The sequence below is a fragment of the Cynocephalus volans genome, chromosome 12 (assembly GCF_027409185.1).
Source record: "Cynocephalus volans isolate mCynVol1 chromosome 12, mCynVol1.pri, whole genome shotgun sequence".
Taxonomy (NCBI): Eukaryota; Metazoa; Chordata; class Mammalia; order Dermoptera; family Cynocephalidae; genus Cynocephalus; species Cynocephalus volans.
The window spans coordinates 4,904,542-4,932,535 of NC_084471.1; the positions used below are offsets into that span (position 1 = coordinate 4,904,542).

At 44.4% G+C, this 27,994-nt stretch overlaps 1 protein-coding gene across 3 annotated transcripts in view; it reads right to left on the minus strand.

The window, feature by feature from the left end:
- PPARA (peroxisome proliferator activated receptor alpha) overlaps positions 1 to 27,994 on the minus strand; it is a 70,586-nt gene that overhangs the window by 29,066 nt on the left and 13,526 nt on the right. For 2 of the 3 annotated variants that reach the window (XM_063115505.1, XM_063115506.1), the window contains exons 3-4: positions 5,921 to 6,018; positions 2,341 to 2,590 (exon numbers count right to left, since the gene is read on the minus strand). In XM_063115505.1, coding sequence (XP_062971575.1) covers positions 2,341 to 2,548 — 208 coding nt within the window. In that variant the 5' untranslated portion in view covers positions 2,549 to 2,590; positions 5,921 to 6,018. The remainder of the gene's footprint in view (positions 1 to 2,340; positions 2,591 to 5,920; positions 6,019 to 27,994) is intronic. The other variant, XM_063115507.1, reaches the window with a different exon arrangement.

Consider the following 27,994-nt stretch of genomic DNA (forward strand, 5'->3'; position numbering starts at 1 on the left):
CCAACAGTATATAAAGAGTAATACATTTTGACCAAGGAGTACGTGTCCTGGAAATGCAAGGTTGGCTTAACCTTGGAAAATCAAACAATGTAGTATACCATATTAACAAACTAAAAAAGAAAAACCATTTGATCATCCTGTTAGATACAGGAAAGTTATTTGACAAAATCCAACATCAATTCCTGATAAAAATGCACAGCAAACTAGGATGAGAAGGGATCTTCCTCAACCTGATAAAGGGCATCTAGAAAAATTACTGCTACCGTCTCACTCAATGGCGAGAGACTGAATGCTTCTCCCCTAAGATCAGGAACAGGCAAGGATATGTTACCACTTCTGTTCAGCATTGCCCTAGAAGTAATAACTAATGGAATAAGGTAAGAAAAATAAATAAAAGGCATCCAGCTTGAAAAGAAAAATGTAAAACTGTCTTTATGGCAGATGACATAAATTTTTAAGATTTTTGACATAGATAATTATCAAAAAACTACTAGAACTAATTAGTGAGTTTAGCAAGGGTGCAGGACACAAGATCAATATCTAAAAATCAATTGTATTTCTATGTGTAGCAATGGATAATCAAAAATCAAAATGTAAAAAAGCCCATACCATTTACCAGACCAACAAAAATACGAAATACAGATAAATCTGACAAAAATGTGAAAAACTTGCACATGAAAAACTACAAATATTGGTGGGAGAAACCAAAGACCTAGCCAAGTGGAGAATTAACTGTTTGGGTTCAGAAGACTCAATATTGGTAAGATGTCAATTTTTCCCAAATTGACTATGGATTCAAGTAAGCTCCAATCAAAAGCTATAGTAATCAGCTTTATAATGAGCTGACACTTTAACACTATCACTTTTGACACTGTGGTATTGGTGTCAAGAGAGACAAATAAGTCAATGGAGCTGAACAGAGAGCCCAGAAATAGATCTACAATATAGTCAGCCCTCCATCCATCGCAGGTTCTGCATGTGCAGGCTCCACCAATCTTGAATCAAAAATATTTGGGGAAAAAATGAAAACAACAACAAATAATAATACAAATTAAAAACAATGCAGTTTAACTGTTTACATAGCATTTACATTGTATTAGGTACTATAAGTAATCTAGAGATGATTTAAAGTACACCTAGGATGTGCCTAGGTTATATGCAAATACTGTACCACTTTATATAAGGGACTTGAGCATACTGTCACTAACGCAGGTGACTTACCTGGGCTCTGAGAGGCAGCACCTGCCATGCAGACTTCCCTTGCTCCCCTCCCTCACTGCTTCTGGAAGCTGCCATCACCCTGTGCTCTTTCCCCAAAGTTTATCCCTCCATAACGAGCCATGAGAAAGAGAGTCAAAACCGGAACCATTTTTAAAGATCTGTCAGGGTCACTACAAAGGCTTCTCTGCTGCAAGGCCCCCTGGTGTCCTCAGAGTTTCACTGGGATCGCGCATCGCTGATTTACTGAGTTGAGGACACTGCTGCCTTCTACAAGGCGCATGCATGTGACATGCAAGGGACAGAGCTTTCCACCCGTGGAGAGGACAGGGTCCAGCCCCGGCACCCTCCTTCTAGCACTGTGAACCCAGGCATGTTGCTTGACTTATCTGATTTTATTTCTATATTGTAACAGCAGCAACCTTTCTCAATTCTTTATGAGATTATAAAATTATATTGCACGTGCTGCTTATTGCACATGCTAGGAATGCTTTCCCACTGTTTTTATTTTTCTTAACATATTTCAAACATACAAAAAAGACACAGTGTAATACCCACCCATCAACACCCAGATTTGTCAAGCTGCCTCCTGGCTTCTTAAAAAATTCAACCGAGAGCAAACGGAAGTCCCTGTGAGACCCCCTCCCCAGTCCCATCTCCCTCTCTCTCAGAAGATAACCAAGACCTTGAAGTTGGTCACACTTTGCAATATGTGTGTGTCCCCCCAATAATGTACTGCATTGTGTAGTGTTTAAGATTTTACGTGAAGTGAATCACACTGTGAATCAAAAAAAAAAAAAAAAAAGAGTCATCCTTATTGCAATAGGAGTCTATGCTTAAAGAAAACTCGTACATACTCTTAGCATTTTAGAAACACAGCTGCTGCCTTAATTGCATTTCCAGTGTTACTGGACTTGTGCACAGATGTTACAAGAAGGCATACTATGCAAAGCGACATACACCTGAAAAGCTTCTGGGTCCAAGTGTCGCCAGATGTGATGCTTTAACAAATCTGAAGATTTCTTTGCAAAAAGTGTGACTTCTTTTCTGGCTAAAGAGAACAATTTTCTCTCAGGAAAAACATACTTCTAAATAAAGCTTCCTAGTAGACAGCCCACTCACCTGTGATAACAGATCCATCTGAGCCTGGACCGCTTCCTAAATACTGGTATTCCGTAAAACTAAAGCTTCCAGAACTGTCCTCACCAATGGATTGAGAAATCTCTTGAATGTTTCCCATTTCTTGTAGGAATTCTTCAGCTAATGGGCTTTCCAGATCATCAGCCTTGAGCGGGGAGAGTGGGCAAAGCAGGCTTTCTGTGTCCACCATCGTGATCAGATAGTGCCGGGCACACAACTAAGCCCCAGTCCCCTGGGAGGAGAGAGAAGTCACTGGTGAAACTGACGCAGAAGAACATTAACCAGTCTGTTTTGATGAAAACATTCATCACTGAAGATATACCTGAATTCGTAATCTCAGCAGTAATACTGCAAATGATCCTTTCTAGGCTTGGCTCTTGAGAGGAACATTAAGAAAATGAAAAATCTTTAAAGAACAAAATGTTTAAGGAGCTGAAGCCTGTTAAACCAGGACTGATTCCTTCATTACTGATCGCACATGATGCGCGGTGCTCAACACACTGTCCTCGAGGGGCTGGGGAAGTCCCTGCTCCTGGAGCATCCCTGCTAGTGGGGACACAGGTGGTGAACACACAGATATATGTGTGGAATGTCCAGTGGTGACACCAGGTGGAGTGGATGGGGACAGATGACACTTTATATGGGGACACAGGGGAAGGCCTCGCTGATTAGGGGACAGTAGAGACCTCAGGGAATGAGGGGGCGAGCTGCACGGGTGTCTGGGGATAACGTTCCAGCAAAAGTAATGCCAAGTGCAGAGGCTCCAGGTCTGAGACATGCTGGCGCATTCTGGGGACAACAGGAGGCCGGTGTGGCTCAGGCCAGGGGCATGGGGTGAGCATTGGCGTGCGGGTCAGGCACGGCACTTGCTCCTACATGCTCTCCTGGTACCCATGGGGGTAGCTCACGTAGGGAGTCCTAGAAAATGATGGTATAGAAACAAATACTTCATGGAGTTTAAAAAGTCTAAGCAGGCAAGCCCTAGACAATGCTGGACTATTTCAACCAGCAAACAAAGGGACATTCTCCATGTGGGTACAGTGACAGAACAGTAGCTCTTCCCATGTTGGTCTGTATCTTAAACCACTGCCTGTGACCTCCAGACTGAAGCCCAGTCTCCTGTCCTCTAGTGCTTTGGAACCTGTCCCCACCTGATGGTGCACATGTCACCATCCATCTATCCCAGTGGGAATCCAGTGACACGGAGTACCACTGCGTCACCTGCCTGAAGTGCCCCTCCCACTGCTGGTCCACCTTCCTGAGCCCCACTGAGTCACCAATCACCCAGCCAGGCTGAGGAGGTGACATTTAGCTTCTGGACTGTTTTCCCATCTGAAAATGGTCACAGTGAAGCCCACCGCTCACATCACGGAGAGGACCAGAGGAGGTGTATACTGCCACTGGCCAGCGGCTCTACGCAGGCAACTGCCACCACAGTGTGGTCACAGAACCCCAGACTCTTCTGACACGGTAAAGGACACTTTTCCAAAGCAAATATTCATCCATTAGTGGTACTCGTGTAAAAATTTTTTTCACATTTTTGGTTTGCTTCATGTAAACAACAGCTTTAAGTGCAAAGATGAAGGGACATTTTGGCTTCCTCTAGAAATGAAAAATGGGTACAATTCACACGGTTTTGTGAAATTCACATCTCTTGCTTAGAGCTTTTAACAAATTATTGTAGTTGACAACAACATAGAGGGAAAAGTAAAAAAGAACCATTAACCTTTCGTGCGATTTAAAAGACTTTCTCTATAATCTATGAGCGTAAGTGGAGCGGTGCACCTGTGCGTTTTTCTATCATACTTTATTCTGCATTATTGCTGAGGGAAGCTTTCTGCAAATGGCACGCAAGACAACGGGGTATTACTTAAAGTGTTTTTCACCAGGAACAAAAAGTTCAAAAGCTGCAGTTACTAACTCACTATATTAACCATAAAGTTCATCCTAATAGAAAAGCAAGACGCTGGGGCTCCGGCCACCTCCCGTGTCGCCCGTGCTCACTCTCAGCCCTGCGAGGCGAGCGCCTGTCCACAGCGCCCTTCACTCCTGCAAACGTGCGTTCCCCCAGCCAGGAGCATCAGACTAACACGATGTGGGTTTCCTTGTCATCACATTCACGGAGTTAAAATGTTTTGAAATGTTTCCATTTTACCTTTCAGTTGCTTTTCAACAATGCCTGAGATTTATTTAGAGAAACATTGGTCTTGTCCTTAACGAAGAGCAACACCAGGTAAACTGCCTGTGCAGAGTGAGGCAACACCATCTTGAGCTCTGCCAGGGGCACTGGCTGTCGTTCAGATCATTGAACACAGTGGCCCCCCTTCTTGCTTCCAAAGAGAACAGATAAGGAACGCTTCCCTTTGAACACGTCCCCCAGAAAGACAGCAGAGGTCGCATGGGCACCCCCGAGCTATGCGCCCTGCTGTCCCGGCATGCTCTGGCATCTGGGCCTTCCCCACATTGCTTTAGCTTCTGCCCAGGAGCAGAAACACCATGGGAAGTCCCCGCCGCTTTGTGTCATGCCCATGTGAACTGCCGCTGCCTGGTGCACCCAGAAGAGCAAGCCAGGCCAGCCAGTTACCATGTCCTGTGTCCCAGATGCTCGGGAGGGATTAAGGGGTATAATAAATGCTCCCTTTTCTCAGAGGCTCCCAATCTGGTGGAGGAGGCAAGACACTGCAAATACTGGTAGCTCTGAACCGGGTCTTCACAGAGAGGGTCTCGTAGCACAGAGAGGGTCTCAAGTAAGTTGAGAGGGGAGGGAAAGGCCATGGGAAGTTGGGAAGAGGCAGCGCTGCCACCGCAGTGGCGGCAGTGGCGTGCAGGTCTACGTAACCCTCCCGTTCTTTCCTTCCCCTGAGACCCTTTATGTTTGTAAACCCATTTTTCTTTCCCATCCAATTTAAATGTTAAAGCTGCATCTTGTAAATCACGATCTCAAACTACTAAAACCCTACTTTTAGGTCTGAGTCACCGAACATTTATCAGTCAAAACATTCCTTTGAAAATGAGAAGCAGAGTATATGAAAACTAGAGAACAAAAAAAGAAATAGACAAAAAGGAAGAAACACACGCAGAATTCTATGACCATTTTATGTTACCTAAACACAGGGCAGGTGAGAACATGGCAAGGATCCTGACCTCAACTGATAACCTTTAACACTAAGGAACTTTCCGTATCACCGGCTGTCAGACGCGTGCCCGTGTGGAAGATCGGGGTTCAACGAGTCGCTCACAGCGCAACGAGCCCTCACTTTGTGACACCAAGACGGGCTCGGCCCATTCTCCTCTGGCTCCCACCGCACTTGGGGCCCAAATCTGGGGTGGCACTCGCCCTAATGATATGTGGTGGTGTCACCTGTTCTGAGTCTGTCCCTGCCACTAGACTGTGTGCTTTGTGAGGACAGGGAACGCATCGACCTGTCTTTGCAGCTGTGCTTCTAGCACGGTCCCTACGAGGTAGCTGGTGTTCAATGTCTGTCCTAACACTTCGCACAGAAAGAGCACTCACGAATGCCTTCCTCCGCGGGCAGCCAGGGCAGGGCCTGTGAGAACTCACCTTGGCTCCCTATTGGCAGCCACAGCCTCCTGTCACCCAGATGGCAAAACAGCACCCACAGTCAGGGCGTCCAAAGACAACAAAGGCACAGTGGGTATCTAGAACAGAAGTCAAAGAGATTCTGCATTGGAAAAGTGACCAGAAATTTGCACAGTGAACTGTAATCTTCATAGGGACTGAAAAGGAATGTAAGTGGGAAAAATTAACCCTAATGGTGAGCAGAGAAGTCCCAAGTCAGCAGGTAGGAGCTCACTTCACAGAGGATGTGACAGCGGGGCCGCTGCGTGGCCACCTCTCTCCTACGCAGAGGACTGCCGTGCTGTCATCACAGGCCCCGGCCTGGCCACGGGGCTGGGCATATAGACTGCTGGGACAAGGGATGAACGGGTTATCAGTTTGACTCTCCTTAGAAGCAACAGCTGGAGAACTTGGGAAGTGTTCTGTGATAAATACAGTGGTTTGCAGTAAGAGTAAAGAAGGTTCACCCCTCGAATAAAGGAAGACCGGTGGACATCACTTCATGGCTGGCTCTGAGGGCAGCTGCAGTGTCTCCCCCCTCTGCACCCCTACTTATCAACAGAGACTCTGGGGCCTAGAAGTCCCTTTGTAAACATTTTCTGAAATTAAAAATTAAATAAACAAGTAGCCTGCTACTGTCCCAACTATAAAGTCATTTTATATGCTATGTGATCAGAGACCCAAGAAAAAGAACAAATGGAATTGGGCTTGAGTTTTCACACTCAGAACTTATATTTGACACAAAAGCACCAGATACAAAGTTACAAACATTAGACTTTTACTTTTCTCTTGCTTATCCTTCCGTATAATCCACCCTGATTTACTGTGTGGTCAAAACCCCTCAGATGATCATTTAACGTGCTTAATTATGCCATTCTACAGAAATCTATTTATATCGTCCTTTGCTAAATTAAGTTGGATAAGACCTCGTGGAGTGGTTAAAAGGCAGAGATGGAAGTAGCAGGGGTGGCATGGCTGTGCCAGAGCGCTCAGACGATTGGTTGGTTTTCCTCTTTCCCCCCCGATTCTAATCCACTACCTTGTCAGATGCTTTATACTTTTTAGGTATTATATTTAATATTTACAAGTTTTCCAGCTCAATTTGTTGGGCTGGGATTTCAAATAACATTTCAGAATAAACAACAGCAACAACACAGCAAAATGCTCAGAAGCCCTTTGCACCTTCATCTAGCACCAGTTCACCGAGATAGACTAATCTTTACCACTGTGTTCTTGCCAACACAGTAAGAACAGAGAATGCCTGTGCAAACACATTCAAAACAGAAAGAAAAAGAACTAGAATAAAACAATGGTAAAGAAGCTGGGACTGTGTATTTTAATGAATTAAATCAAAACACATAATAGTTTGCACATCACTTAGGTTTAACTAGAGACATCTAGATCTTTCTCAACAATGCCTAAGGTATTAAGCTTGAAATTTTGTAATCAAGAGAATTTGGCATGTGAGAAAGAGTGACAGGGCCAACCTGGCACAGAAGAGTACCTGTCACCCTCCACAGCTTTATCTTTACTTTTTGCTGGCTGGCCAGTGTGGGGATGCAAACCCTCGACCTTGCTGTTATGCGCTGCGCTCTGCCCGGCGGAGCCAAGCAGCCAGCCCTTTACACCTTCACCTAGAACGTGCGAAAAGAACGTCCCCAGCCCTTCCCAAGGAAAATGCCAGCGGGCTTTCCACGGGTTCACACCGTACGACGGCCTTCATTACTTCCATTTTAAACCCAATGCTTCTTTTTAACTTTCTGAAAGTTTGCAGTTACTGTGTTTAAACATAATCTTACCTTCATGGTTGGTGATATCAAAGTAATGAACGAAGAGCCGCAAGCGTGGACACGTTTTGTGTCCATTACAATAAAATCTGAGTGAGCTGAGAAGCCTGTCACAGGAATCTGAAGTCAACTGAAACGGAATTTGTAGAACCACGCAAAAGCTTTGACCCTAGAGACAGAACGACGGGGATAGTTGTGAAGCATTTACCGGCCAGATGACGGAGAAGTATTAGAGGACTGATGGCCTTGCCCAATTAAGTGGGACACACAGTTAATGATGACATTCCAGCACAAGGAAGGCCTCACGGGTTTTTGTTTGTTTGTCTGTTTTTAATTTTTATTGAATCAAAATTGATTGTACATATTTTGGGGGATCAGCATTGAGATATGTTGATCAAATCAATATTACCAGCATATATATTGTTACAATTTGTAATTATTTTTATGCCCCTTGTCTAGTCCCTCCCCATCCCCCTTTTTCTCCCCGCCCCAGTCAGCCTAGATTTCTTCTCTCCCTCTGAAAGAGTAATGGTTACTCTGTTGATTTGCTGCCCAAATGAGCTGTCCAATGCTGAGACGCATGATCAGGTCCCCCAATACCATCATAGAGCAGATGTCTCTTCCGTCACTATGAAATGGGCTCTGTGGAGACAGACATCCTCCTCCTTTCTTTATCTCTGCTGGTGACTCTCCTTGTGTCATCTCACTCCAATGGCTGGCGGACCACCTGTGTGGTGGTTGTGGCATCTAGCCACCTTCATGGCAGCCATGGTTATCATAGTGGCTGTGGTGGGCCACCCACATGGAGAAAATGTTTTTGGTTTGCTCCGTGGTGCTGGCAGTGTGCCTGGTTCTGGAGAGTATCCGATCCCTGGTTCCATGCCCCAGCTCCCCGAGTGGGTCCCGAGGTGCTGGCACAGTGTGCCTGGTTGTGGGAGGGAGGTCCAGTCCCCAGCTCCTTACCCTGGGTCCCTAGGCACACCCTGAGACACTGGTGCAGTGTGACTGGTTGTGGGAGGGGGTTTCGGTCCTCTTCTCCATGCCCTGGGTCCCAGTCAGGCCCTGAAGTGCTAGCACAGTGTGCCTGGTTGTGGGAGGGGGTCCGGTCCCCTTCTCCATGCCTCAGGCCCCTGAGCAGGGCCCTGATGCACAGTCCCAGCATGCCTGGTTATGGGAGGGGTCCAGTCCTCTTCTCCATGCCCCAGGTCCCAGGGCAGGCCCAAGACGCTGGTGTGTGGTGCCTGGTTGTGGGAGGGGGATCTGGTCCCCTTTTACATTCCCTGGGTCCCCAGTCAGGACCCGAGGCACTGGAGAGGTGTACCTGGTTGTGGGAGGGAGGTTCGGTCCCCTTCTACATGCCTCAGGCCCCTGGGCGGGCCCTGATGTGCTGTCTTGGCATGCCTCACTGTGGGAGGGTGGGTCCAGTCCCAACTCTTTATCCTGGGTCCTTGGGCAGGCCCCAAGGTGCTGGCATGGTGAGCCTGGTTGTGGGAGGGGGGTCTAGTCCCCTTCTCCATGCCCCAGGTCCCTGGGCAGGCCCTGAGGCTCTGGCACTGGGTGCCTGGTTGTGGGAGGGTGGGTCCAGTCCCATCTCCTTATCCTGGGTCCCTGGGCAGGCCCCGAGGCACTGGCATGGTGAGACTGGTTGTGGGAGGGGGGCCCAGTTCCCTTCTCCATTCCCCAGGTCCCTGGGAGGGCCCTGAGGTGCTGGCATGGTGTGCCTGGATGTGGGAGGGGGGGTCTGGTCCCCTTCTCCATGCTTCGGGTCCCTAGGTGGGCCCCAAGGTGCTGGTGTGGTGTGCCTGGTTGTGGGAAGGGGGTCTGGTCCCTGGCTGCTAGCTCCAGGTCCCTGGGCAGGTCCCTAGGCATTGGTGGTGTGCCTGTATGTGGGAGTAGGGTCCAGTCCTTGGCTCCAATCCTTGGGTTCCTGTGTGGGGCCCCAAGGTGCTGGTGGTATGAGTGGTTGTAGGTGGGGGTCCTGCCCCTGGCTCCATGCCTCATGTCCCCTGGTGGCCCCGAGGCATTCATGGTGTGCCTGGGCTGGAACTAAGTTTTTGTCCTTTGCTTGCTTCTAAAATGGGGGAACTTCCTGTGGGAGCCATACTTGAGCTCTGTGGTTGAGCTAAATTGCTGTTTTGCTGCTGTTTCCCGAGGGAAGGCTTTTTGTGCAGCTCAGGGTTTAATGGTTGACCTTATAGGTACTTCTGGCTCTCCAAATACTCAGTGCACTTGGGTTGTGTAGAAACTCTGATCTTGGCCTGAGTCTTTTCATCAAATTGCACCCCATGCAATTCTGCATTCCTGACCAGTCTCCTCTGAGTGGTCCTGCGCTGATTGGGGGGTGGGTTGGCTGTCCTTGCTGTGTCCCAGTGTTCCCCTGGTGGGCATGTCTCTCCCACTGCCCATGCTCCAAACACTTCCCATGGGACATGTTGTGTGCCAGTCCCTTATGATGACTCACCAGCCTCTGAGTGGCTCCCCTTTTTCAGCTGTTCTGGCTCCTCGCTCCTGTGTGGGTCCATGGGAGCCCTGTCGGTGGTCTTGCTGTCCTGGGGGCCACCAAAGTCCTCTCCTCCTCTTCTGCCTCCAAGGAACTCTATCTAAAGGGCACAGCTGCGGCTTCTGCTGGCTCCTGCTCCATGTGCTCCAGCATTAAAGCGGCCGTGGCCCAAAATGCTGAGAGCAGTTTTTTCTTTCTCTCATCGTAGTTTCTCCCGCCTTCATGAACTCTGTAGGTCTCTCCTCTTCCCCTGAGCTCCAGTGGCCCCAGCTTGGCTGATGTTTCATTTTTATAGTTGTAAATTCATTGATTTGTGGGAGAAAGTAACGCTGGGGACCATCTATTCCACTGTCTTGACCAGAAGTCTCCAGGCCTTGTGGGTTTTGGCAAAAATATATCAGATACGTGACAGGCGAACTTTATAAGGCTGAGCCTTCATTTCCAGAGATAAACCGATGATCATCTTTGGGATGAGAGACCACATTTTACAAACTTTGTGAAACACATATGAGTATACATCCGAGCTAATAATGAATGTGCTTATCTCTGGAGACCACAGATGGGCAATCGTAGCCTTGAAGGCCCCCACAGCCCCAGGGCATCGGGGGTGGGGTGTGTGTAAGGGGAACAGGGCAAGAAGAAGGGACAAGGAGAAAAGTAATATTGATTGAACACCCACCTTGGGCCAGTCCCTCAATTACAGTTACATGTATTTTTTCTTTGATTTCCCCAATACCAGGGCAGGGTAGGTATTATTGATCCCATTTACAGAGAAGAAAAATGCAGAGAATCAGAGACACAAGTAACTTGTCCAATTAGTAGGTAAGAGAGATAAATAAGTGAGTAGTTGCAAATGCAGTGCAGTGCGAACTGTAACCTGGGGAATCCTGAAGGGCCAGGGAGTCTTCATCAAGGAAGGGTCACTCAAGATGAATCCTACAAGGTGAATACAAATTCAGCAGGAAAACCTGACAGAAAGAGGGTAAGGGGCCTTTCAGGGAACAGAGAATGGTACATCTGCATATATGGCCTAAAACGCCACTGATAAGTAGTTGAGAATGGCTGGACAATGCACTCCCAGAGTTGTACCAGTCACATGTTACTGCATAACCACCGACCCCCAAACTTCATGGCCCAAAACTACAACCACCTTATTTGCTCACAATTCCATTTGTGGCCAAATTAGGCTGGGCTCAGCCGGGCGAGTCTTCTGCTCATCCAGCCTGCAGTAAGTCACATGGCTGCAGTCATTTGGCAGCTCCACCATAGTTGGTCTACAGTGGCCTCATCCACCACATGGCCTGTCATCCTTGTGGAGGCTGGCCCAGGCTTCTTCAGATGGCAGAGGCCTTCCAAGTAGGCAAGTGTGGAAACTGCAAGGTCTATCATGTGAGGCCTCACATGCAAACTGTGTAACGTCATTTTAGCCACATTCTGCGGATCAAAGCAAGTCACAGAGCAAGCCCAGACCCAAGGGTGGGGAAGTAAACTCTACCTCTGGATGGGAGGAGCCTCAGAGAAACTGTGACCAGTTTTGCTCAGCTACTGCAAGAGGGAAGGGGCAAGAAATGAGCCTGCAGAGGTGAGAGAGGTTGGCAGTGCCAATCATGGTGCACATGTAGGAGTCTGGACTTCAAAAGCAATAAAGAATCATGAAGGCTGTCAAGAAGGAGTGCAATGGGACAAGATTTGCATTAGGACTGTTCTGTGTGGAATCCAGATTCAAGGAAACAAGACTAGAAGCAGTAAAACTCCTCATGAGGCTGCTGTACCCACCCCAGGAAGGGACTGACACCTCTGGGAGCTCACATGGGAGGCCAGAGGATGCGAGAAGATTTGATGGCTGGAAGCCACCAGATCAGGGATTCAGGACAGAGTCTAGGATGGGCATATGCTTTGGCTTAGTGACTGGACAGACAAGGTGACATCATGAAACTCAGGATACAAAGATAGCAGGTTTGGGGCAGGGGGATGATGAGTTCAATTTTAAATGAGTGTTTAAGGGATCTGAGGGCACAAGCTCTGTAAACCCTGGAAGTAAACATGATGCGGATGGTGCTCACCTCCTGTGGTTCGCAGCAGCAGCAGCAGTGTCCAGGGAAGATGCAAGTCAGACTCTCAGGGGTGGCAGTGCTATGACCTTGACAACATCACTATGTTTCTCTGAACTGTCACGTTTCAATCACTGTAGATTGGGGTTAATGATGTTCATGTGGCGAGGCTGTTCTGAAAGCTTGCAGAGCAACAGGCACATGGTCCTGCACCTTCTTCCTTCCTTACTGGGGATCCCTGCTCCCCCTGGCCCCGGCCCATGCTTTCGCCCTGTAATCAGGCTCTTCTCCCTGTCTGGCTGGACTTCCCAAAACCGTAATGTCTACAAAGGCAGGACCAGGCCTTACTCCCATGCATTGCACAAAATACACCCTTGAATAAACTGAGCTGAACCAGAAATGGCAGAGGAAGAGAAAGATGAGATTTACGTTAGATCCTGCAAGTAACCAAGGACAAATGTCTGAGGCACACGAAGGACTTCAGGCTAAACAAATGATGAAGCGTGAAGCAAATTACTCAAGGTGACAGATGACTTCCAGCCTATGAATGCAAGTCTGTGCGGCCAACCCTGCAGTGTACAGATTCCCAGGCAAATGTGCAAGATTGGTTGTACAGGAAGGAGAAAAGTCCCTTTCCCTTTATCTTTAACTTCTAGGGGCTAACTCAGTGGAAGTCCAAATTTGCTCAAGACCAAGAGTAACTAGCCAAGTAGAGAGTCACTTCCGGTACAGTCCTACATCCTGAAGGTTAGTTTTGGTTTTATGATTTTATGATTTTATGGTTTCAGGAAGTTGATAAAGAGATGGATTCATCTTCCTCTATGGACTCATCATTTAATCCTTTCTCCCTGAACTTTGTCCTTTGATTTTTAGATTAAGCCAATGGTATCCAATTTTGCCAGAGCAGAAAAGCTCTGAATGTACTATACTTCTTCAAAGTCCAGTGAAAAGCAACCCTGAAAGTGGACAACGTCAGCACCAGAGTTCTAAAGCAAGGGGACTCCATCGTGTAGTGTTTCCTGCTCTACTCGTAATAGTTGCAGGAAATGGTAAACACCAGCAATCTGATGACAGCAGCACAGAGATAGGGCGCTCAGGACAAAAGTAAGAGAATGCTATAAAAAGGAACATTCTGAGAACAAACACCTCTCTTGGAATTAAAAACATGATCACAAATCATACAAGAGTTGAAAATGAAGGCTGCAATCTCACAGAAAGCAGAGTGAAAAGACAGATGGAAAATCACGCTCATCCAAATAACAGGGGTTCCAGAGAGAAGGAGGTGAGAACACGGGGCAGAGGAACTCACTAACCAGCGAGTTCAAGAAACTTTCAGAAATGAAGGCCATGACTTTCCAGGTTGCAAGCATCCCCAGGGGTCTCGAGAGAATGGATGACACAGCAAGGCTGGTCTCAGAACACACTGGGGACAAAGAAAAGATCTACATGCTTTCAGAGGGGGAAAAACACGTCACCTGCAGAGGATCACATATCAGAACGCTTTCAGATTTCTCAGCAGCAACCAGGATGTGAAAGACCGTGGCTCAATACCTTCCAAATGCTGAAGGAAAATGACTTCATGCCTATCTATGCAGAGAAACTGTCCATCAGGTGGGAGGGCAGCAAGGCTCCTCTTTGCTCTTTCAGGGGGGAAATCATGTCTCTCCAAGACTCTAGGATCTCTTCCTCCGTAATTTCTGCCACTTATGTCCTATTGCAGTAATTATTGGTGAACATAGCTTTTATTTTATTTATTTATTTATTTTTAGTTAGTTTTTATTTTATTTATTTATTTTATAGTAATTATTGGTGAACATATGGAGTTGCAGAATTTAACTCACGACACTTTTTCTAGACATCTAACTTGCACTGGAGGGTCATAAGATGTATCTCATTTGCATTGCATCATTATAGTTTTATACACTTTGCAGCCCCACGTTAGGACCTAGTCATCATCAGCCACTTTTCAGGTGCAACACTGCTATAATTTAGAGATGATGATGATGGTGGCAGTGGCAGCTAACACTTCCAGAGCCCTTATCATGGAAGCCCTGTCCCAACGGGTATTAACTCATTTTATCCCTACAACAACCCCATGAAGTAGACGCTATTACTATGTTTACTCTACAGATAAGGAAGCTGAAGTGCAGATGCACCTCAACTTATGATGGGGTTACATGGCAATGAACCCACTATAAATCGAAAATATCATAAGCAGAAAATGCATTTAATACGCCTAACTTACCAAACATCATTGCTTAGCCTAGAGCTCCATTCCCTTTTCGTAGATGAACAATATCCATTGTATGGACAGACCACATGTTGTTTATCCAGTCATCTGTTGATGGGCACTTGGGTTTTTTCCACCTTTTGGCTGAATAAGGATGAACATTGGCAAACCAGTTTTTGTTCACATGACTAAGACACCAGCGAGCATCAGAGCTTAGCCTGGACTACCTTAAACACGCTCAGAACACTTACATTTGCCTACACTTAGGCAAAATCATCCAACACAAAGCCTGTTTTATAACAAAGTGTTGAATATCTCAGGTAATTTACTAAATACTGTACTGAAAGTGAAAGACAGAGTGGTTGTATGAGCACCAAAAGTATGGTATCACTTTTGTGACATTGTAAAGTTGAAAAATCCTGTCACACCATTGTAAGTCAGGGGCCGTCTGTGTAGAGAGGTTATGATAGCATGCTTGGAGTTGCAGAAGCAGCAGAGTAGGGCTCTGCACCCAGGCAGGCAGCCACCAGGCTAGAATCCTCATGTGATTTACTATGTGCATCTCTAAGTGCTGCGTTCCTCGGCTGTCACATCCAACTATCAATGAAGCCACCTGAGCCTGGGGTTTCTTTGTGAGAAGGTTTTTAACCACAAATTCTATTGATTTAACAGACTTGGGGCTATTCAGGTGACCTATTTCTTCTTGAATTCAGTTTTGGAAGCCTGTGTATTTCAACCTAATTTTTCTTTTCCATCTGAGTTGTCAAGCTTATTGGCAGGCATTTGTTCCTAACAGTCCCTTACTATCTCTGGGCATGTGTAGAATTTGTAGTGATGTCACCTCTCTTATTCCAGGTATTGGTGATATGTGTCCTTTCTCCTTTTGTTCTAGATCATCCAGGCAAAAAAAGGTTTATGAATTTTATTTACCTTCTCAAAGAACCAGCTTTGTGTTTCACTGATTTTCTCTCTTGTTTTTCTGGAATTCTATTCACTGATTTCCACTCCGATCTTTATTATTTACTTTTTTCTGCTTGGGTTTAATTTGCTCTTCTGTTCTTAGTTTCTGAAGGCCCTTGATTTGAGTCCTCTCTTCTCTTCTAACATAGGTATTTAGTGCTCTAAATTTCCATCTGAGTACTGTTTTAGCAACATTCCACAAATTTTGATATTGTGTTTATTTTCATCTGGTCCAAAATACTTTCTAATTTCCTTTTCTTATTTCTTTATTGACTCATGGGTTATTTGGAAGTGTGTCATTTAGTTCTCAAACATTTGGTCATTTTTCTATTTATGCTTATTGTATTGATTTCTAATTTAATTTCATTATGATCAGAAAACCTACTTTGGATGACTTCAATCTTTTTTAATTTACTGAGACTTGTTTTATAGCCCAGAATATGGTCTATATTGGTAAAAGTCCTGCATGCACTTGAAAATCACGTATCTTCTGCTGCTGTTTGGTGTAGTGTTCTATGTATAAATGTCAATTAGATCAAGTTCATTGACAGTGTTGTTCAAATCTTCATATTCTTGCTGATAGTCTCCGCATTTGTTCTATGAATCTGACTATGATTGTGTATTTATCTACTTCTCCTTGGAGTTCTATAAGTCTTTCCTTTCTGTATTTTAAGGCACTGTTATTAGATGTATGTACTTTTAAGATTTCTAAATCTTACCAACGAATTGGCACCATTATTTCTTCAAATATTTTGTTCTGTCCCTCTTCTTTTTTTCTTTCCAGGGTCTCCAATTGCACATATGTATTAGGCTGCTTAAAGTTACTCCCAGTTTACTGACCTGCTTTCATAAAGTTATTTTTTCTCTGTGTTTCATTTTAAATGGTTTCTACTGCTGTGCCTCCAAGTTCACTAACCTTTTCTTCTTTATTTTATTTTATTATTTTATTATTTTATTTTTATTTTTTTAATTTTATTATGTCGATATACATTGTGGCTGATTATTGTTGCCCATCACCAAAACCTCCCTCCCTCCTTCCTCCCCCACTAACATTTTCTTCTGCAATGTTAAATCTGCTGTTAATCCTCTCCAGTATATTTTTAATCTCAGACATTGTAGTTTTCATTGTAGAAGTTCAATTTGCATTTTTTGTTATATCTTCCATGTCTCCACTTAACTTTTTGAACATCAGTTAAAATACAGTCATAATAAATGTTTTAATGTACTTGTCTGCCAAATCTAATATCTGTGTCAGTTCTGGGTAGGTTTTGAGTTCACTGATTTTTCTCCTCATTATAGGTCCTCCTTTCCTGCTCCTTTGCATGCCTAGTAATATTGGATTTGATGCCAGATATTGTGATTTCCACCTTTTTCGGTGCTGGGTAGTTTTGTATTCCTATAAATATTCTTGAGCTTTGTTCTGGGATGCAGTTAAAATAATCAAAAAAAGCCTGAACCTTTTGTGTTTCATTTCTGAGGTTGGTTAGGCAAGAGCACAGTAGTGTGTACTCTAGTGTAATTATACCCCACTACAGAGGCAAGATACTTCTGAGTTCTCTATCCAATCCCCCTTGAAGTATGAGAGCTTCCAGACTGTCAGGTGGAAACTGGCATGCTCCTGGCCTACTCTGAGCACTCAGCAATGCTCCCTCCAGTCCCCTCAGGTGGCTCTTCTCCCGGCCTCCAGTTGCTTTGCTCACATGCCTGCACCAATCAGTACTTCAGCAGATCTGTGAAGTCTCTGTGTGCAGTTCTCTCCTCTAGAACTTTGGCTTGGGGATGTTAGACACTTTGATCTCCCCGGACTCTCAGCTCCATCTCCTCGACTAAAGGAATCTGCCAAGCTCTGCCTCAGTTTTCCCTCCCTGCACCATAGCCTGGAAACTCTCCCAAATCACACCTTTTTCCCTGTTTGTTCTTATCTCACAACCACCAATGGTTCACTGCCTGATGTCCAGCGTCTTGAAAAACATTGCTTCATGTGTTTGTATGGAGTTTTTATTATCTCAAATAGGAAGAGAAATTGGCCTCTGTTATTCTATCCTGGAAAATGGAGCCAATCATTTTTACACACATAGAATAAGTTGGTTACAAAGCCACAGACAGTATTTCTCAATCTTTTTATATCCATGTCCCCTTCTGAAAATAGAAATATCTCATGTTCTCCTTTAATATTGTTTTAAATATCGAAGTAAATTAACTATCAGGCTTTACTTTTAAAATCTACCCTCTCCTGTTCCTCAAACAATTGCAGATAGATCTACCATACGACCCAGCTATCCCACTGTTGGGAATATACCCAGAGGAATGGAAATCATCAAGTCGAAGGTATACCTGTTCCCCAATGTTCATCGCAGCACTCTTTACAATAGCCAAGAGTTGGAACCAGCCCAAATGCCCATCATCAGATGAGTGGATACGGAAAATGTGGTACATCTACACAATGGAATACTACTCAGCTATAAAAACGAATGAAATACTGCCATTTGCAACAACATGGATGGACCTTGAGAGAATTATATTAAGTGAAACAAGTCAGGCACAGAAAGAGAAATACCACATGTTCTCACTTATTGGTGGGAGCTAAAAATTAATATATAAATTCACACACACACACACACACACACACACACACACACACACACACACACAAACCGGGGGGGGGGGAGAAGATATAACAACCACAATTATTTGAAGTTGATACGACAAGCAAACAGAAAGGACATTGTTGGGGGGGAGGGGGGGAGGGAGAAGGGAGGGAGGTTTTGGTGATGGGGAGCAATAAAGAAAAAAAAAAAATCTACCCTCTCCTTAGAGAGGGGAATCCTGATATGCTTCCTAGGAATATACCCAAGATTCTGCTATGTCTCCTTGAGCACATACCTTAGGCTCTGCTAGACCTCCTTGGGTATATACCCAAGATTCTGATACACTTCCCTCTCCTCACACATTCTCAAAACCCCGCTTTAAGTCAACACTGAGGTCCATCCAAAAACCTGTGTTTATCAAGAACACATAAGATTGTTTAGAGTTCATTAAATCATGTAGGATATGATACTATCAAATTTTCACATAAAGCATCATTATCAGTCCTGACATAGACATAATGTTAGGATTAATGAATTCTCAATAAAATAGGAAAGAAAGGACACTAGAACACTATTGACTGGGAAAACCACGTAGTTTTCCTCTGCTCTCCCACCACAACCATCAACATAGAAGACTTCTGTGACCAAATGTGTTAGGATTTCTCCCACCAGCAAGAAAACAAGCAATTCTGCAGTAAACGCCAGCTGGGTGCCCTCAATTCAATTCCGACACCATCTGCCTGGAGATAGCATCAGATCCCACAGAATATGGGCTCAGTTTCCAAGACTGCCCTCCATCAGATGTCAGTTGCAAGCCCAGGCCTCTGAAAATTCTGACCGACCAGCTATAAATTGGGGTTCCCACGACCCCTTCTTTCGGTCCGATTAATTTGCTAGAGCAGCTCACAGAACTCAGGGCAACACTTAACGTTTATGATTATCATAAAGGATATTACAAGGGATACAGATGAAGAGATGCACAGGGCAGGTGTGTGGGAAAGGGTGCAGAGCTTCTATGCCTTCTCCAGGCATGACATCCTCCAGGAACTGTGTCCAACTAACCAGAAACATGTTCAACTAACAGGAAGCTCCCTGAACCAACGTCCTTCTGGGTTTTTATGGAAGCTTCATTTCATAGGCATGACTGCTTACATCGGCCACTGGTGATCTACTTAACCTTCAGCCCTTCCCCCTCTCCCAGGAAGTTGGGGGGTAGGGCTGAAAGTCCCCACCCTCTAATCACATCTGGCTGGTGACCAGGCCCTATCCTAAAGCTATCTAACTTGACTGATGGTTGCTAGCCATGAGTCAACGCATTAGCACACAAAAAGACCCTTATTACTTTGAAGATTCCAAGGATTTTAGGAATTGTATGCCAGGAGAAGAGGACAAAGACCAAATATATATTTCACAATATCATAGCTTTTAAACATTATTTTTTAAAGTACTAAGAGGATCACCTAATGATAAAAGGATTCATCCACCAGGAAGACATGCTGATCCTAAATATGTATGCACCAAACAACAAAGCCTCAAAATACATAAAGCAAAAACTAATAAGAGCTGAAAGCAGAAATGGATGAATATAGTTGGAAACTTCAACACCTCCCTCTCAGTAACCAACAGAATCACCAGACAGAAAGCCAGCAAGGCTACAGAGGATCTGAACAACGTAATTGGCCAATAGGATATAATCAACATGAATAGAACACTCTATCTGCTATGGTCTGAATGTTTGTGTCCCCATAAATTCATATGTTGAAATCCTAACCCCAAATGTGATGGTGGTAGCAGGTGGGGCCTTTGGGAGGTCATTAGGTCATGGGGTCAGAGCCTTCATGATTGGGATCAGTGCCCTTATAAAAGAGGCCCCAGGGAGCTGCTGTGCCCCTGCCACCATGTGAGGACAGTAAGAAGGCATGGTCTGTGAAGCAGGAAGTGGGCCTTCACCAGACACCAAATCTGCCAGCACCTTGATCTTGGACTTCCAGCCTCCAGAACTATGAGAGATAAATCTCTACTGTTTATAAGCCACCCAATTTATGGTATTTTTTTATAGCAGCTTTAACAGACTAAGACACCATCCAACAACAGCAGAATATCCTTTTTTCCCCAAAAGCCCATGGAATATTTACCAAGACAGACCACGTCCTGAGTCATTAAACAAACCTCAGCAAATTAAGAAGAATTGAAACTGTATGGAGTATGTTTTCTAATCACAATGGAATCAAACTAGAAACTAATAACAGAAAAACAACACAAAAATCTCTAAATGTTTTAAAATTAAACAATACACTTCTAAATAATCCATGCATGGGTCAAGAGTTTTGAGGAAAATTTAAAAATACATAGAGTTTAGGCTGGCCTGTGGCTCACTCGGTAGAGTGCGGTGCTGATAACACCAAGGCCACGGGTTCGGATCCCTATATAGGGATGGCCGGTTAACTCACTGGCTGAGCGTGGTGCTGACAACACCAAGCCAAGGGTTGAGATCCCCTTACTGGTCATCTTTATATAGGATAAAAAAAATAAAAATAAAATAAAAATACCTAGAGTTGAATGAATATAAAAATACAACATATCAAAATATGTGGGATGTAGCAAGAAAAGTGCTGAGAGAGAAATTTATGTCACTAAATGTTTGCAATAAAGGAGTGAGAGGTTTAAAAACAATCTCAATTCCTGCCCCGAGAAACTAGAAAAATAATAGCAAAATAAAGCCAAAGCAAGCAGAAAGAAATAATAAAGATAGGAGCATCAATCACTGAAATTGAAATCAGAAAAACAGGGCCGAGCCCATGGCGCACTCGGGAGAGTGCGGCGCTGGGAGTGCAGCGATGCTCCCACCGCGGGTTCGGATCCTATATAGGAATGGCCGGTGCACTCACTGGCTGAGTGCCGGTCACGAAAAAGACAAAAAAAAGAAAAAAAAAAAAAAAGAAATCAGAAAAACAATAGAACAAAGCAATGAAACAAAAAGCTAGATCTTTGAAAAAATCAATAATATTGATAAACCTCCAGCAAGATTGACAAAAGTAAAAAGAGACAAGATACAAATCACCAATATCAGGAATGAGAAAGGATATCACTACAGATCTTGCAACCAATAATGAGGAACTAATACAAACAATTTTAGGCTCATCAATTCAACAAATAAGAAGTAGATCAATTCCTTGAAAACTGCAAACTACCAAAACTTAACCAAGATGAAAGAAACAATCTCAATATCTCTATAACCACTTAAAGACTGAACCTGTGATTTAAAGTGTCCTGAAAAAGAAATTTCTAGGCCCAGCTGATTTCACTGGAGAATTCTACCAAACATTTCAAGAAGAAATAACACCACAGCACTTTTATATAATCTCTTTCAGAAAAACAGAAGAGGAGAAAATACTTCCCAGTTTATTTTTATACCAAAAACAGATAGAGCTAGTACAATAAAAGAGAAAACTACAGATCAATATTTCTCATGAGCTTAGATACAAAAATATTCAACAAAATATTAGCAAATCAAACCCAACAATGTATAAAAAGAATTATACACCATGACTAAGTGGGATTCATTCCAGGTATGCAAGGCTGGTTTAACACTGGAAAATCAATTAATGTAATCCATCACAAATTGGGAGAAAATATTTACAAATCATATCTCTGATCAGAGACTTACATCCAGAACATACAAAGAACACCTACAACTCAACGATAAACAAATATCCCAGTTAAAAAATGGGCAGAGAATTTGAATAGACATTTCTCCAAAGATATAAAAACGGACAATAAACACATGAAGTGGTGCTCAGTGTCATTAGTCACTAGGGAAATATAAATCAAAACCACAACGAGATGCCACTCCTCACCCACTAGAAAGGCTGCACTCAAAAGGACAGATAATAACAAGTGTTGGCAAAGACGTGGAGAGGTTGGAACCCTCACGCATTGCTGGTGGGAACTGGCTCAGCCTCGTGAAAAACAGGCAGTTTCTCAAAAACTTAAGCAGTTACCACATGGCCAAGCAATCCCACTCCTAGAGAAATGAAAACATACATCTACACAAAACTTGTACACGAATGTTCATAGCAGCCTTATTCACGATAACCAAAAAGTTGAAAGTGAATGTCCACCAATTGATAAATGGGTAACTAAAATGTGGTCTATCCATACAACGGAACGTTTCTGGCAATAAAAAGAAATGGAGCACTGATATGCTATGACATGGATGACCCTTGAAAACATGATGCTAAGTGAAAGAAGGCAGTCACAAAAGACCACATATTCTGTGATTCCATTTATATGAAATGTCCAGAACAGGAAAATTATAGGGACAGAAAGTAGATCAGTGGTTGCCTAGTGCTGGAGGGGGAGGAGGAAGAGTTGGAGGGAATGGAGAGTGACTGCTAATGGGTATGGGGTTTCTTTCAGGTGTGACAAAAATGTTCTAAAATTAGATTGTGATGATGGTTACAAAATCTTGTGAGTATACTAAAAACTATAGAACTGTACATTTAAAATCAATGTTGTATGGTAGGTGTATTAGTCCATTTTCACTGCTTATAACAAAATACTGAAACTGAGTGATTTACAAAGAAAAAGAAAATTTATTGCTTACAGTTTCTGAGGCTGGGAAGTCCAAAGTCCAGGGAACACATCTGGTGAAGATCTTGGTGGTGGCAACAGTGACCCAGGGGTCTTACATTGCAAGATGGTGGAAGCAGAGAGAGACAGACAGACTTTCCTCTTCTTTTAAAGCCCTCAGAACCATACCCCTGACCACCATTTTTAATCCACTCACTTCTGCACGGTGCTTCGAGGCTCCACCTTCCAATGACCGTAATAGGATTTTCCACCCTCTTAACAGTCACAGTGGGGGCCAAGTTTCTAATACATAAAACTTGGGGGATGCAGTTCAAGCTTCAGGGAGTTTTGGGGGGACATAATTCAATCCACTATAGTAAGTAAATTACATTTCAATAGAACTATTTAAAACAAAATTTAAAAAACCCAGAACACCTATACACAAACATTCACAGCAGCTTTATTCATAATAACGCCCAAGTGGAAACAATCTAGACGCCCTCCAAAGGGTGACTGGGAAAACAAACTGTGGTCTATCCACACCACGGAATACTACTCAGCATTAACAAGGAAGGAACCATTCATACACCAATGACATGGATGAATCTCACAGGAATCACACTGAGTACAAAAAGTTAATCCCAAAAGGTTACATGCCATGTGATCCATTACGTAACACTCTTCAGGTGACATAATGATAGAAACGGAGAACAGATTAATGGCTGGCGGAGTTAAGGAACAGGTGCAGGTGAGAGGGTGTGGGTGCAGCTACAAGAGGACAACACAAGGGATCACTGGCAATGAGATCACCGTCTTGACTGTATCAGTGTCGATATCCTGATTGGGACACCGCACGCTCATTTTGCAAGATGTTACCATTGGGGGAAATTGGGTAAAGAGTATGGGATCTCTCTGTATTAGTTCTTAAAACTGCATGTGAATCTATAATTATCTCAAAACAAAAAAATTTTTTTGGTGGCTGGCCAGTACAGGGATTGGAACCCTGGACCTTGGTGTTATCAGCACCAGGCTCTAACCAGCTAAGCTAACCAGACAACCCTCAAAAAAATTTTTTTTAGTTAATTTAAAGTAGTACCAAAAGGGAAGAAAACTAGGAGTGATATTTTGAGAACAGGTAATCTGTTATTCATGTTTTCCCGTCTGCAGCTTTCAGAATCCAAACATGGTAATACACGTAGCTAGGATATGTAATGCAGAAACTGTCCTTCTTATTTGTTTTTTAATTTTTTACTTGAAGTAACATCACTCACAGAAAAGTCGCACACACATAAAATAGTACAAAGAACACAGGAAACCCTTTATCCGTATTCACTGATGATTACCGTTTTATCCATTTGCTTTATCACTTTTTTTCTTTCTTTATAGGTCTGTGTGGATGTACATACGTGTGTGTGTGTTTGAGGGTAAGTCGCGTATATCATGGCCCCATTCCCATAAACACTGACGTATGTGTTTGCTGAGAACAGGGACCTCCTCCACACCAGGGAACACGTGCCAGCTGGAGTCCATTCAACAGAGGTGCGGTAGTCTAATCTGTCATTTGTATTCAAACTTCATCAGTGCCCCAGTAACGTCCTCGATAGCATTTTTCCCTCATCCACTTTAGGGTAGGGGTTGCATTCTGCTGTCATTTCTTTTTTAATCTGAAACGTTTCTGCAGCTTTTCTTTGCCTTTTATGATATTGACATGCTTAGGGAATGCCATGTCCAGCTCTCCTTTTAACTAGAACATAGAAACTGCTTTAATGCCTACTCGGAGTGACTCATGTGTCAGTAGGTATCCGCGAAGAAGAACTCACACTTCAAAGATCTTCTCCCTCGAGGCAGCTCGTGCCCCATTCGGAAGCGGGGCTCGCCCGCAGGCTCCTGTCCTCTCCAGCAACCCGCGCGCCTTGAGCTCTGTCGGGCTGCCAGCTGGAAGTGTGTGCAAGCCTTTCCTATTTGGAACTGGAGGTTCCCAGAGCTACACAGCTTCAATTCCTATTCACCACTACAAACAAAAGAGACCTAAAAACATAATTATTCTGTAAATCCCCACGTGAGAGAGTAAAAAGAACAGCCACAGAGTCTACCTGATAACACTGATGTTACGCAGCTCAACGCAATTCAAACATTCAGCAAACATTAGTAACAATGAACCAAGTACCTCTTTCCATAGCTGGTTGTAGAACAAATCCTTTTCTAAAGAAACAAGGACAAATGTGATTTAAAGTGACAAGAACACTAAGGGAAGAGGAGGAATCTGTTTAAGAAAAAAAATGGAATTTTCTGCTATAAAATAAAGCTCTGCATAAAAAATAAGAGCAGGAAACCTACTAAGGGTTTATTCATAAGAGCCAGTGCTGGGGATTTCAAGGACACAGTCATGTTTCTGGCGTGACTGATTATGGGATTGCACGGGCCAAACACGGGAGCGCCGAGTGACCTGCGGGAGCGACAGCACTTCCTCTAGGGCCACGGCCCCTGCCAGCGAGAGAGGATGTCTGAAGCCAGGAACAGCTGTCAGCATGCCTTGGACCCAGCACGCCCTGATGTGACCTTGGTCCTTCAGGTCTGCCAGAGCTTATGGTCCTTTGGACAGGTTGTTTGTTGTTTGTTTTCAAAGGCTGTTTTCTTTTCAAGGCACCTGCGTCCATCCTGTCATCTCCGTCCCAGCTGCCGCCATCCCTGCTCACAGCATCACTCCCTCCCCCCAACTGCAGCCTGCCTCAGCCTGTTTTCCCCTCCCTTAGGGTCTCGTGTCGCTGCCACATTCATCATCCTGAAGAGAAGCCCTGATCATACACCCCTGCCGAGGGATCCTCTGATGAGTCAGGCTTCTGAGTACCTGGACTTGCAGGTGAGGAAACAGATCAAGGTCACGCAGCTGCTCAGTGGCCGGCTGGATCCATAGTCAAGGTCTCCCTGCTCCCACGCAGGAGTGTGCCCTCCACTGAACCACTCGCTTGCCTACCTGCACGCCTTCAGCCCTCTGTAAGCCCATTAGTCTCATTACCAACCTACAGCTTCTGCCCTGGCTCTGGCGACAGACAGAGGTAGCCTCTAACAGCTAAATCAGAGCATGTCACGGCCCCACGGCTGCTTTCACTGGAGTACAAACCAGAGTCCTCAGTGGCCCCCAAGGCCTCCACAGTGACTGGCCACCAACCCTCCCCTGGGACCTCGCGTCCTCCTCCTCCTCCCAGGGACATTCCTCCACAGTCGCACTTCCTCACCACTGCTCCCATGAGCCCCCCTGGCTGCCCGCTGTGCCAGGACGCTCCCCATCCCGACGTCTGCCACGCTCTTACCCGCTTCCAGTCCTTCATCCTTGCCGAAACCGCCTCCCAGCACCCTGCCCCTCTCCGGCGCTCCTGGCCCGCTCACCTCTCCACGCTTCTCTTCCCAATGCACTGGTGTCTTCTAACACACCAAGTCACAAACTCAGTCCCAGCACTTACTATCTGTCTCTCCCTGCCAGAGCAGCAGCTCTGTGAGAACAGGGATTCTGTGGGTTTCATTCACGTTTTTATGTATCCCAAAGTGCTTCAAAGGATGCTTGGCACAGGGAAGGAGTTCAACAAATATTTGACAAGTGAATGAATGAAAGAATGAATCTTCCCTTCACTTCCCTTTGCACACCCTGTACTCTGGCCAAAATAAACTACGCAGCATTTGCCAGTCCTGCCCCATGCTGTCCAGCCTCTACACTTCATCCTGCTCCTTCCACCTGGAGTGCCTCCCTCCACACACATTGAGAGGAAATGCAAACACCATTCATCCAAAAGCCTTCCTGGATCAACCCGGGCTCTCTGAATCCCCGCAGCTCACATCTGATGAGCTGATGCCTTTTCTGCCCAACAGATTTGTAACTCCTTGACGCAGAATTCTCGTCTGAACATTGTTCCCTGTGTTGCAAAACACTCAAATCATGTTAAGTAGTGAACCTCTGAAAGGAGGCCGGGCAGTGGGCACTGTCAGAGCTAGTCGTGAAACAAATGCTTTCCCAGAGAAACAAGGATGAACGCACCAAAAACTGGTGAGAACGGAGGCAGGCTGATTAAGAAAAAGATGGAATTTTTGGCTATGAAGTTCTGGAAGTGTATCCTGAGACATCTGGGTGGGGTGCACTTAGGGGCTTCCAGGCCTTTTAAAGTGCCTGTAACCAGCTCTGTTGAGTCCATAACATTCAATTAAACATGGTTAAGACGCCTACATGTGCTCAATGCCATATGCCAGCATCCCTTGCATGGCACATGAGGCCTTTCTTAACAGAACTGACACCTTTCCAACTCTGAGGTGTCTCTTCCTTGAACATGGTATATTCATCTATTTACTTGGGTTATATTTAGTACCCACAATAATTTAATAAATTTTCTGAGTAGAGTTCTTACATATCTTTTCTAAGATTTGTTCCTAAGTATATGATACATACATTTTTAATTAGTAGATTTTATTATTCAGAGCAGTTTTAGGTTTACAGAAAAATCAAGGAGAAAGCACAGAGAGTTCCCATACAGCACCTCATGCCTCCACACCTGCCCCCAACCACTTTCCCTATTATTAACATCTTGCATTGCTGAGGTTCATTTGTTACCACTATGAACCCATCATTGATACGTTATTATTAACGAAAGCCCATAGTTTTCATTAGGGTTCATTCTTTGTGTTGTACATTCTATGGGTTTGGGCAAATGTCTAGACCAGCATGTATCACACTTACAGTATAACAGGAATAGTTTCTGCCCACAAAATGCCCTGAGCTCCGATTCATTCCTTCCCCTGAGCCCTGAGCCCTTGGCAACCACTGGTGTTTTTACTGTCGCCACAATTCTGCCTTTTCCAGAATGTCACATAGTCGGAATCATACTGTACCTACGGAATCATGCATACACACAGCCTCTTCAGTTTGAGTCCTTTCAGGAACACAATGTTTTCAATAATAACGTAAGTGGTATTATTTGCCAAAATGTACTCCGAAGTGGCTGCTGCCTTTTTACGTTCCCATGAGCAGTGTATGAGCGTCCTCGTCATTTCGGGGTCACACGGGGTCGGTCTGCTTAGTTTTAGCCATTCCAGTGGGTGTGTAGTGATATCACTCTGCTAACGGTGATATCTACTACTAGTAATTTGCATTTCCCTAATGACTAATAATGCTGAACATCTTTCCATGTGCTTACCTGCCATCCATTCAAACAAAATGCCCTTTGTTGAAGAGCTAGTTTAAACCTTTTGCCCATTTTTAATTGGGTTGTTTGTCTTCTTATCATATTGTAAGAGTTCTTTATATTTCCCAGATACAAATCCTTTGTCAGATATGTTTTGCAAATATTTTCTCTAAGTCTGTGGCTTGACTTCACACTTTCTT